This window comes from Microtus oregoni, unplaced genomic scaffold (assembly GCF_018167655.1).
Source record: "Microtus oregoni isolate MIOR12 unplaced genomic scaffold, Mior012 000015F_ref0000493, whole genome shotgun sequence".
NCBI lineage: Eukaryota > Metazoa > Chordata > Mammalia > Rodentia > Cricetidae > Microtus > Microtus oregoni.
In genome coordinates, this window is record NW_024543074.1 from 33411606 (window position 1) to 33423936 (window position 12331).

The window sequence follows — 12331 nt, forward strand, 5'->3', positions numbered from 1 at the left end:
TCTTAGTTGCTGACATTTGCCAGTCATAATTACCAGGGCTCGTTCAATACCTAACTGGTACCCAAGCCTGCTCTTTCTGCTGCTGAACCACATCAGTGGGTAGACTGGGGTCTGAGGTTCCCATTATTAGAAGCTGCCCTTGGAAAGAGAAAGAATTTCTCACAGCTCTGCTTCTAAGGACCCAGCTTTCCCTCCCCGATGAGGGAAGGCCTTCCTAAGCAGAAGAGAATGTGGCAGAGCAGAGGGGTGGGGCTTCTGGACTCAAGTGGCTGCCTGACCTTGGACACTAAGTATTACAGCCTCCCTCCCTTTGTTCAGGAATAAGCTTTTCTTCCCCTTTGTCCTGATAAATTCTGAAACCCAGAAAGCATAGTTTGCTGATCCTCCTTGGCCTGTTGTCACTACCAGGGGACACTCATGGACCCCTGGTCCAGTTGATAACATTCCTGAGGTTCTCTGGATGCTCTCTGAGGGTGCTTGTTCAAGATGATGAAAGCCAGTGGGTCCTGGGAAGAGATACTCCCCCTCCATTCCAAGAGGCCCTCTTGAAGCCGTCTTCAAGGGGCCCTAGAAATGGCAGCTATAGCACTAGGCATGAAAGGTTCAGGAAGCTAAGGCAGCAGCGGTTGGTTTGGTAACGCCCTCAGGGCACTTCTCACCTCCGGTCTGTGCTGAGGTGTGTTTCCTTGAAAGATCCGCTCCACCTGCTACAGCTTATCTCTGTTTTGAATTGGCCTCTCATCCTGCTGCACCTCTATAAGGTACATGTGCCCATTTTAGACAGGCAGGACTCCATGGTGCACTAGCTCAGCCCTTTGGACCACTGAGGGAGAAGAGGGGTGATGAGCACGGGCGTGTCCTCTTCCTTTCCCCTCCTGTGCTGATAAGCGCTAGAGACGAGCGTGTCCTGGAGTGCGGCTTGTCCTCCTCACACAGAAGTCTGTGTCTCCCTCCATATCAGACTTCTTGTATTAGCCAACGAAGCTATTGCCCAAGGACACGGGACCAGGTCCCCCTGGAGCGAGTGATGGGGTGCTAACTGCTTTCTGTGTTTCATACAACTTGAAAACAAGTAGATGTCTGGCGCTCGGATGATTCCATCGTCCCCAAAGCCCTGGCAACTAGACAGCTCTGCTCTATCCACCGACACGACTGTGGCTTGTGTAGACACAGGAGAGGCTTGGAGGGCAACTACACAGTAGTCACCCTGTCACACGACCCGAACTTTACATCAGGACTCTGACCATCACAGTTCCCCTTGCAGACATACCACCTGTGGCCAAAGGAAGCTGTAGATTCATTGACACTAATATCTGTATGTTTCTGTCCCTGCAGCCTTAGGAAAATCCAAAGGTACAGTATCCTCTGGTAGCTACGAGGCCACTTGCAGTCTCTTAAAGCAAGCAAGCTGTGTGGTAGTGAGCTCGGCAAGAGGGTGAATGTGCCATGTTTGGTTGCTTGTCCGACTTACTTGGAGCTGTGTGTCCATCATCAAAATAGACTCCGAGCCTGGAGGGACCCGAGGCATGAGCAGCTCCTTCCATGCTATATAAATACGCAGCTGTGGCCTACAGAGGTTGTGCCTTGACAGGATACCCAGCAGTGGCAAAGCTGGGGCTAGAACCCACCTTGCAAAAAGGATGTATTTAGAAGTCTCCTGCTGGTTGATTCACGTCCTAGACTGGTGCTGTCTATCCATGTCCCGCCCTCCTTCATCTCACTTGGGAAGAATGTTTCCCTTGCCCCACAGGTAGGCCACATTCTGCTCTGAGGACAGCTTGAGTTCCACACCCCAGGATGCTTTGGGGGCCATTATCCCAGGGCCTGCTGGCTTTGGCAGAGGGTGAAAGCACAGCTTGTGGGCTCCCAAGCTGCTGGCTGTGCCCCGTTGTGCGTTGCCACTGTGGGAGGGCGGCTCGTGCCAGGCCTGGGCTGGTCCCCAGCAGCCCGGGCACTGGAGCGTTGCTAGCCACACCTCTCCACTGTAGGCATTGCTTCCCAGGGCCCAGGAGGGTGCTAAGGCTGCTGCTCTCTCCTAACACAGATTGCTTGAATGTCTCTGCTTCATGGGGGAGGGAACATGTCACCTGTCACACGTGGGTAAGCAGATGTCTTTGTGTCCCTCGCTAGCATGGGTGTGAGGGTCATGGACACATCTTGGGTGGCTCGAAGAGGCTCCTCTGCTGGTCGGAAAGCATCCTGCGCCCCGCCTTCCATGCAGCCTCCTGCCCCACCCTCCGAGCTGGCTGCACCCCTGCCATCACCCCTGCCGGAGCAGGTCCCAGACAGCCCCGCCACTCCGGCTCCTGCACTCTCTCCATCAGCTGCCAGCCTGCAGCCCACCCCTGAGCGCCCCAGGTAAGCCCAGCCCCCGCCATGGAAGGCTGGCCTGTATGCTGGGGTGCCTGGGCTCTGGCTCCCACTCCAGGCCTCCTGGACTTGCTCACCCCCACCCTGCCACATCAGAACATTCATGTTTGGCTTTCTCCATCCTGCCAGCGCCCAGTCATCTGCATCACCTGCCCTGGATTACCAGGTGAAGCACAGGCTTCCCAAGAGCAGCATCCCCAAGCAGACATAGAAGGTGGTACTTCTCCAGCCCCCGCTGGGGACTTCCCACCCTCCATGTCCCTCTTCCCCTGCCTGCATACGTTCCTTGGTTTGAACTGGAGGATGTCAGCATTTCTCCCTTCTGCCTTTACGTTTGTAGGGGCAGTTTTCACTACTAACATTAGTGCAGACCAGAGGTGTAAAGGTGGCAGATACCCAGGGCATGGTCATCTTCACAGCGTGCTGTATGCTGGCGTTGCCCTTCCATCACCAGTTCAGTGAACATTACTAGAACTCTCTCCGCCTAAAGCTAGTAACGTGGGATTTCTGTCTATATTTCATGCCCTCCTGACACAACACTAGGCTCAGTGTGGTCCAGGGTGGAAGGCAGGGATACCGTACCTGGTGAGGCCCAGGCAGAAGGCAAGACCTGGAAGCGGAAGCTCACCATGGAGTGGTTTGTTTCTCTTCTCATGCAGCAACCAGAGAACTAGAGAGGCTGCTTGCTTGGGCAGCTATGCTAGAGACACACACACCCTCACAGACACGGGTGGGATGGGGTGCTGAGTACCCTGAGCCTTTAACTTATACTGTTCCTAAATCAGATGGCAGTTATTTTTTTTTTTTATTGCTTGCTTCCTTTAATGAGTAGAACACAATTCCATTTCAAAGTGACAAAGGGCAAAGGAGATAACCATGGGTTTGGGGAGTGGCACCCAACACCGGGTGTGTTGGAGTGCTTGCTGACTGTAGCTCAAAGAAGTCCTGATGCTGGCTTTGCACCACAGGACTCTGGGTCCATGGGAGCTGCACACAGGGCAGTGAGATCTTAGAGATGTAGATGTTGGTAACAGTGGTCCACACAGAAGAGACACATGGCCAGATTGACTGAGATGGTCCCCTCTTGCAGCACTCAACTGTATCACTGGTTGTCCCATCTTACACAAGAGATGCAGTGTGGCTTATCTATCCATATGAATACTACTCCTGAGGATGGATCCCCTGGGCTCTGAAGGCACTCCAGGCCTATTGTGCATTAGTACCTCTTAGGGACACTTCTATGGAGGGTATCACTCACTGGTACAGATTATTGCAAGTGTCAAACATGTCCCCTTTAATTGGAGAGCCATTGCCAGAGGCTTGGCAGTAAAGGTTGTGTTACTAGCACTTGCTGGGCACACTGACTCTAGGAAGCCCTCATGATTCTGGTAGCCATGATGATGGAAGGAACAAGAAGATCCAGGTCTTTAGCTTCAGAATGACTCAGATTTCCCTGGTTGAGGGCAGCACATAGAGCAGCCACATGTGTGTTCCATGGTGCTCCTCGGTCACCAGAGGGCAGATGCTGGCTGTGAATACCAAGCTGAGAGTGGAACCCAGACCATCAGTGCTTCGGGAAGGGAGAGGCACCTCCCCTATCCGGGACCATCAAAGGCATTGAGAAGGGACTGAGACAAAGCAGTGAGAGTTAGCAGAGCAGTGAGCAGGATGGGTGCTGGAGCTGACTGTGCTCAAGAGTTCCCTTGTCCTGTGTGTTTGTGTTTCAGTGTGTCTAAAGGCAAGGAGCTGTCTCCGGGGTCTGGGCAGAAAGGAAGTCCAGGTTCCATCCCGGGGACAGCCTGCCCAGGGTCGCAACTGGGGCCACAGCCGGCTGCCAGCCCCAGCCAGCTTCCTGCAGACCAGAGTCCTCACACCCTCCGGAAAGGTAGGTCCCCTCTGCTGAGCATTCTTAGGCCGGATATGGACGTTTTCCCCATTAGCAAGGGCCTCTTGAAACCTTTGCTTAGTGAATCAGTCCCAGTCTCAGCGCTGAGCTTTGAGAAATCACCCAACCCCACCAGCGACCTCAGTGGGTCCATAGGACATGGATGGAGGAGCAGAACTTCTGGAATGTATCCTGACACTATGGTGCTTCACAACGTAATGCCGCTGAATTACCACACTGCTGTGGAGAAAATCTTGTTCTTCACACTATACAAAAGAGGCCCGTTTATTCTTTTAGAAGAGGCTAAAATATCCCCAAGGCATGTAGGAGCAAGCAGAAGATAGAAACCTGACTCCAAGTTGGCAGAGCCTATCTCTTATCCACACTGCAGGGAGACAAGCCTGGGAAATAAGATATCCTTAGAGTGGCTTTTCTTTCATGGAGTGGCTATGGAGAGGGGCAAAGATGGGGAGGAGGCCACTGGGCCTCTCTGGAGACTTAGATGAGGTCCTTCTAGCATTTGTGCTGGCAGCCAGCCCTCGGTTCTGAAGACTAATGTTCGTGTTCTTGGGGCGTTTACCTGTCAGTGGGATCTCCTGAGTCCTCGACTCCATTGTGGAGAGCGTCCATTTTCAATTCAAGGCAGCAGGCGTTCTCTAGGATTAGTAATAAAAGGGGCAAGCAAAGCATTTCCGAGAGGCCGGGGCAATGCTGCGCTTTAAAATGCAGCCATGTGGGGTGTGGCTCGGGGCCTGATCACTTTCTTACTCCCCAGCACTGCAAAAGAGAAAATTACAGTTGGGCCATCTCTACTTGTGCCCAGGGAGTGCAATTCTTAATAAGAAAGGGGTAAAAGACAGTGACCCGTGGCCACAGGCATGGAGGTGGGGGATGCAGTTACCAAGTCACAGCTGTGAGAGGCGGAGTTCAAATGTTCCATTGCACAGTGGGCTAACTATACAGTCCATATACAGTAATTAATTAGACATTTCCAAAGAACTGGGGAAGTCTTGGCCGGTTCCCAGCACACAGAAGTGATCACACTTGGGGACAAGGGAATGGTAATGACTGTAATTTGGTCGATGTACAAAAGCTATTATATCTGTTAAAGATTACAAACCAAAGCCTGGGCAGCAGTGCCCAAACATGAGAGGGTATCTGAGTCAATGTGGGCTGGAGGTGTCTGGAGCCGGAGGATTTATCAATGGGAGATTTATCACTGTGCAGCTTCCAAGCCCATTTTCTTCTCTGGCACCTCTGAGCAGCTGTGGTAACACCCTGAATTAGAATCTTCCCCAGTAGAGCCGGCCTTACTGACTTCCTCTTAGAACTCAGCAAGGAGAGGAATGTAGTAATAAGGGCGGCGGGGCTGCGTCCCCAGCACCCCAGCTGCCTGGCTAGCTTATGCCCGAAATAACACACAAACTGTATTCATTTAATCACTGCTTGGCCCATTTCTATCTAGCCTCTTCTTTTGTAGTAATAAGGGCGGCGGGGCTGCGTCCCCAGCACCCCGGCTGCCTGGCTAGCTTATGCCCGAAATAACAACATACAAACTGTATTCATTTAATCACTGCTTGGCCCATTTCTATCTAGCCTCTTCTAGGCTAATTCTCACATATTAATTTAGCCCATTTCTAATCATCTGTGTAGCACCCCTAGGTGCGCTTACCGGGAAGATTCTAGCCTATGTCCATACTGGGTCCGAGCTTCATCACGTGCGTCTGCCTGGGAGCTGGGAGCATGGCGTCTCTCTGAGGTGTCTGCTCCCGAGAGGAGAGCTGTGGAGTCTGAGCTCACTTCCTCTTCCTCCCAGCGTTCTGTTTTCTCCTCCCACCTATCTTCTAACCAATGAGGGCCAAGCAGTTTCTTTTTATTTAACCAATGACCTTCCTCCATCAGAGGAAGAGAAGTAAGTTAGCAGCAGGTGGTAAGTTAAGAAAACTCAGCGGTCTCTGAATTTTTACAAGCTCATTGGCTACTCATGGCATCATGGGAGGAAGCAATGGCAGCTGGGAACCATGAGGACACACACTGCCAGTCGTCCCAGTGAGCTTTCCTGATAATCATTTGTCCTGTGTTGTTTTCTCTTACAGTTTCAAAGAAGTTGGCACCGATTCCTCCCAAGGTCCCCTTCGTGCAGCCAGGGACTGTTTCTGACCAGCCCACTGGCCAGCCATCCCCAGTCAGCCTGTCTCCCACTCCACCAAGCACTCCATCCCCCTATGGACTGAGCTACCCGCCAGGGTACTCCTTGGCCTCTGGCCAGCTTTCTCCTGCCTCAGCCCCTCCCCTGGCCTCTCCCTCTGTCTTCACAAGCACTTTAGCCAAGTCTCGGCCCACCCCTAAGCCCCGACAGAGGCCCACCCTGCCGCCACCTCAGCCTCCTAGTGTCAGCCTGTCGGCCTCAAGTCCACAGTCCACGGAGCACCCCATGCTAGACGGCATGTCACCGGGAGAAAGCATGTCTACAGGTACACAGGCCATGGCTGTCTGCAGGGCTTTTGGGACACATAGCAGAGTGTGCCAGGGCCAGGAGCAACAGTCACCTCTGGCCACAAGCCCCCTAGGGAAAGAGGTCCTGGGGAGCAGTCGGTGTGCAGGGGAGCTCTGGGACTTCTCCAGCCTAGGGATCTAATTCTGTGCAGTTGGTGGGACTGAGTCCTTCGGAGTGAGACCTCCAGAGAGGCTGGCATCAGAGCACAGAGGCGGTGTCACCTTCCCCCAGAAAAAGCCCAGCAACTGAACAGTACAGATACTTATCTGGAGGAGAGCGCCTTGCCCTGAGGAGAAAAGTAAGCCTCGCTAGGGAGATGTATTTGCAGACACGTATTACAGATGGGTCACCTTCAGAAAAATAAGTCTCCTCTCTCCAAACCCCCCCAGCAGCAAATTAGTCAGACCCACAACTGCTTTACTGCATTGTACTCTAAATTCAAAATGAAGGTGGAGTTGTCTTCCCAGGAAAATGTATGAAATTACAATTTGTGGCCACTGTTGGCTGTGGAAGAAGTGAGGCATTTGAAAATGTGTCCCGGATGCTCACCTTACACAGTTGTAAGGTTGGGGGCTGCTAATGTCCTGTGATCATTCCTTATTCTGGCTGTCCTGGAGTGTCACGGTGCTGTCAAATATCCTGCAGCAATACTACACATACACTGTCGTAGGGTTCTATGGCCATGATAAAACATCGTGAACGAAAGTAACTTGGGGAGGAAAGAGTATTAACCTTACAGTCCATCATCTAGGGAAGTTGGAAAAGGAACTCTGGGCAGGAACCTGGAAGCAGGAGCTGATGCAGAGGCCCTCAAAGAGTGTTGCTTACTGGCTTGCTCCTCATGGCTTGCTCAGCCTGCTCTATTATAGCTCCCAGGACTGCGATCCCAGACATGATAGTGAGAGAGAATCTACAGTGGCTGGACCCTCTCTCCTATCATCAGTTAAGAAAATGTATCACAAGCTTGCCCACAGGCTAATCTTGTGAGGGCATTTTCTCAGGAAGGTTCCTTCTTCCCAGCTGACTTTGGCCAGTTGACTCATGTCAAGTTGAAAAACCAGTGCACCACAATAAATACACCACACCCCAATATGCGCATACACATTTGTATACCTCACATAGATACCCCATACCTGCATGTTTACTTAGCACCCACGTACACACAGCACATATGGACTACATGCACACGCAGCACACACAAATATATAAGCTATACTTGGACCACATGTACACACCATACTCACACATATAACATACATATGTACATATAGCATGCACAAACATACAGCACATGACATATTCATGCACACATTAAGAAAACCACATGCCTACATACATTATGTGCCACAAGTATCATATGCCACACACATATAAAGACCACCAACATACTTGGGTACAGTGGGACCTTGCTCAGATACTGCCTTCTTTCCCCACCACATCATCACAAAACTTGACGTGTTCCTCCCTAGTTGAGTTGGCAGCCAGCTTGTGGGGGTGAGCTCTTGGCTGTCCATGAATATGCTACTCAATAGCTAGCGCTGTGGTGGGTCAGGAGTGGCAGCCTTATGGGGAGAGCCACCAGGCAACCTGGCTTCTGTACTTTCGGAAGTGATCAATATTGAACACACAGCTGCTGTCACCGTTACATACTGAGTAACACTGTATTAGCTGATATTGAGTACACAGCTGCTGTCACCCATTCCGTATTACCCATTACATACTGAGTAACACTGTATTAGCTGATATTGAGTACACAGCTGCCGTCACCCATTGACTAGCTCAGTCAAACCTAAGGAGCGTCCTGAACCCGTGGGTGCTGCCCTTGTGCTCCTAGAGTGGGCACTGGCCAGAGGTGCTTGTGGGACTGCACCTTCAGCATTCTAACCACTCCCGGGCAGGGATACAAGGTCACCCATTCTGCAAGACATAGGATGAACAGCGATGTCACTCAAGAAAATGGAAAAGAACACAATGACATAGTGGTAGGTGGGTATCAGCAGTCAAGGAAGGACAGTGCCTTTTAGCTTGTGAGGCATAGAAGGTCACTTTCCATAGCCCAGGCCGAATGTCTGTGACATTTTGACTAAAGTAACATCCTGCCCGACGTCTCTGTCGTTTTAGTGTTCTCTGGGCAGCAGACCATTGTGTGTCGTGTATGTATAGGTCTGACAGTGTAGACTCTGGAGTCAGTGTGGCCTATCTGGGACTGTGACATGGGCAGTGTTTTGTTACATGTGTTCCATCCTGTTTGTTCCTCTCTCCGAATCCTATCATTATGTTCTTGCAGCTGTGTGACATGAGTGACGCAGTGTTGGATACGTGTGAGGGGGATTTTCAGGGTAAGCTGGCCCCAGCTCACCTCGCTTTACACCTCCTAGCTGGCCCAGCCAGCCACCTGGCTACCACCCCTCCCACCAGCCCCTCCCCTCACTGCATGTGGCTCAGACCCACCAACAGCATGCCTACTTCACTTACTGGCTTTCCCCAGCCTCAGGGAGCCCCCTGGCTTAGGAGCCTGTGGCTTTCTGAGCTCACTGGCCTGTCTTTCCTTTCTTTTCATCAGGAGCTGGGGAGACACCCAGCAGAAGGACCCAGACCTTTCTTTCCACCCAGATCCCTTTTCCTTAGATTAACAGTTTGCCCAGTTAACAGGCCTGCTGTAATAGCTCCTGAAGTTTTTGTGCCCAGAGACTGTTCCCTGCACCCCTTTGCTTGAGGGACATGTCCCCAAGAACACTCACCAGGTGAAGTCTGGCGCAGGGCCACAGGTTTGCACAGGCTGATCCCAGTGCCACTGTCAACGCTAAGGCAAAGCTTGGATGGTCCATAGGGCAGCACTTCTGTGCTAACAGTAGCCAGCAGGTCCTCCGTCCAACCCTGGGCAAGGTTTTGGGGGCATTTTATCATTATCTGCTTGGGTTCCCTCTCATCAGGAATAGATATTCAAATCTAAAAATTAGGCAAGAGCATGAATGACACCCAGAGAAATGAGAGGATTTTGCTCTGCTGACTAGCAGCAAGGCAGCTGGTGCTCACATGTCTGAGGGAAACAGTCAAAACTTCCCTGAGGGGTCTCCCCTAGGTCCTGCCCTCTTGCTGAGTAACCCTTCTTGCTCAGGCTCCTTCGAGGGCACCTCCAAGGTAAAGTTGAGACAGCCCTGCGCTAGCTGAGCACTGTCTGAACTCTCACGTTCCTGCTCCTGAATGCCCATACTCCAGTTTGACAGTCCTTCGGGGAGACAGGTCTGCAAGTCTGCATCCAGAGAGCCAGTTCACATTCCTGATAGAGCCCGCCTCTGCTGCAGCAGCCTGCCCCACAGGCAGAAGAGTCAGTCTTTAGGCATCCTGTAGGGTCCATGTCACACACAATAGGGGGCACCTAGTGCTGGCTGGGCCAAGCTTCAGACCACAGATCTCCACTGTTGTGCAGAGTAGGGCTGTCCCAGTGCTTGTGTGTCTGTGGACGTCTTTGAGGGCAGTATCCAAGTGTAAAGCCTGTGTGGTACTTCTTATTCTCAACATGTTTTAGTCAGTTTTTTAAAAAGCCAACAAAAACAAAACTCACCTTCCAAGCGGCCCAGGGCTGAGCCCCTGCCAGGCTGGTGTAGTGTCAGCTGGAATGCTGTTGCCAGCTCAGGATGACAAAACTCACCCAAAGTTCAGAACTCGGTGGGTAGAGGAATGCTAGAACTGAGAGAAGATACCAGGGGACCCATCACCCAAACTCACTTCATGCAGCAAAGGGCCTCAGCAGGCTGGCCCTCCAGGATCTTACCCAGTGGCTGAGGCTCCAGGACCACTCCCAGTGTGGTGTTCAAGGGGCTGAGTACCCAGCTGACGGCCCGTGAGGCTGTTTTATCTTTGCTGACTCCCAGATGTCCAGACACTGAGTCTTGTAACTTCATCCTCCCTACCTTGCTAGAATGACCTTCTAGTGCTCCATTTAAACATGAATCAGGTGGGGGTGGATCCAGCATCCAAAGGAAGATGCTGAGCTGCTACTGACACACAGCAGTTTCTAAGTGACTGCCTCTGCAGACGATCCCCAGATGTTACTGAGGCCTGCCTGGGGGCACCCTGCTTATCAGGATCTGGGTGCAGAGGCTGAGACTAGACACGAGCCTTGTTCCCCAGGCAGGCTCCCAGGAGATCAGATCCAGCCACAGCCCAACTGCTAAGGAGCTAGCCTGAGCAGAGCCAGGCCGCCCTGCTTCCCATGCTGTTTGCAATTGGCCCCGTCACCTCTTCCTCTCTCTGCAGATCTTGTCCACTTCGATGTCCCCTCCATCCACATAGAGCTGGGGTCAACGCTCCGCCTGAGCCCCCTGGAACATGCACGGCGGCACTCGGTGACTGACAAGAGGGACTCAGAAGAGGAGTCTGAGAGCACAGCTCTTTGATGTGGCCCACCCTGACATGTGTACATACATCCATGGGCCCCCAGACACCACCCAGCGCAGCGCCCCTGGCCTGCCAAGGATTTTCCATCAGCCCTTTGCTGTCATGTCCAACACCAGGGTGGAGATGGACAGAGGAAAAAGAGCTCTCCCGTCCGTGTGGCAGTGTTGGTGGTGCAGATTTTGTTTGTTCATTTTGGGTGATGATTCCAGCCTTTTGTTTGACCTTTGCCTTTTGACTTTGTGCCTATTTTGATCCATCTTTGGCCTCTATGGCAAGCAGCATCCACCTCTTCGCTCAAGGACTTGCCAGGATGGCCTTTGTAGGATGAGGGTGCAAGAGAGGGTCCAGTTACTGTCTCGATTGGTACATCAGGTCCTGCAGCATCACCATAAGGACCAGAGGGGAAGCAGGACAGGAGGAGAGACCCCTTCATAGGGCAAGAGAAGTCCTGGGTACTGTCTATCCTCTGCCTGCTGCCAGGGTCCTGGCCAACCAGAAAGATCTTTCAGGCTACCCTTCATCACAGCTCCAAATTAAACAGCTTAACCCACCTACTTCTGACAGCTTCATCTCCCCATGTTGACAAAAGGTTCCCTCTACTCCATATTGGCATTCCTGAATTGAGGATTCGACCACAGACCCTAGTTCTCCACATGTTAGGTATCTGAGAGCAACTTTCCCATTCAGGCACACAACTTAGTAGGTACGTGGGGCCAGACACTCCTCTTCTGGAGGTTACAGCTGACTAGCAATAATTCTGTTCCCCAAAGCAGGTAGAGGGAGTGGTACTAGCCACCCAGCCCATGGTGTGGACTGCTTTGCTCACCAGCAGACCTTGCTCGTCCTTCTCACCATGCCCCATCCAGTCCTGGGGCAAGAGCACAGGGAGCCTGTTCACACTCTGGGATTAAGGGAATAAAACGGATCTGGGCCATGCATGCGAAGTCCATGTTTAAAGTTTGATCCTTTGAAAATAGATATACCTATACATGATATATTTATATATATGAAATCTATATTTGTTTAATTTGAGCCATTCACTCTAAACCAATGTACAGGTGTACAATGAAAAATTCTAAATGCTTAGTTATTTTTCCCAGCAGTGTAAACTCACCCTTCTCCGAGAGTGGGATCTGCAGACTTTTGATGTTACAGCTTCGCGCACTTCCTGGCAAGGG

At 51.8% G+C, this 12331-nt stretch overlaps 1 protein-coding gene across 5 annotated transcripts in view; it reads left to right on the top strand.

The window, feature by feature from the left end:
- Arhgap44 (Rho GTPase activating protein 44) overlaps positions 1-12200 on the top strand; it is a 160272-nt gene extending 148072 nt beyond the window's left edge. For 2 of the 5 annotated variants that reach the window (XM_041664142.1, XM_041664145.1), the window contains 5 exons: positions 1336-1353; positions 2131-2358; positions 4098-4255; positions 6352-6729; positions 11013-12200. In XM_041664142.1, coding sequence (XP_041520076.1) covers positions 1336-1353; positions 2131-2358; positions 4098-4255; positions 6352-6729; positions 11013-11152 — 922 coding nt within the window. In that variant the 3' untranslated portion in view covers positions 11153-12200. Of the gene's footprint in view, positions 1-1335; positions 1354-2130; positions 2359-4097; positions 4256-6351; positions 6730-9039; positions 9092-11012 lie in introns of all 5 variants that reach the window. The other 3 variants (XM_041664144.1, XM_041664143.1, XM_041664146.1) reach the window with 3 other exon arrangements.
- The last annotated feature ends 131 nt before the right edge of the window (positions 12201-12331 follow it).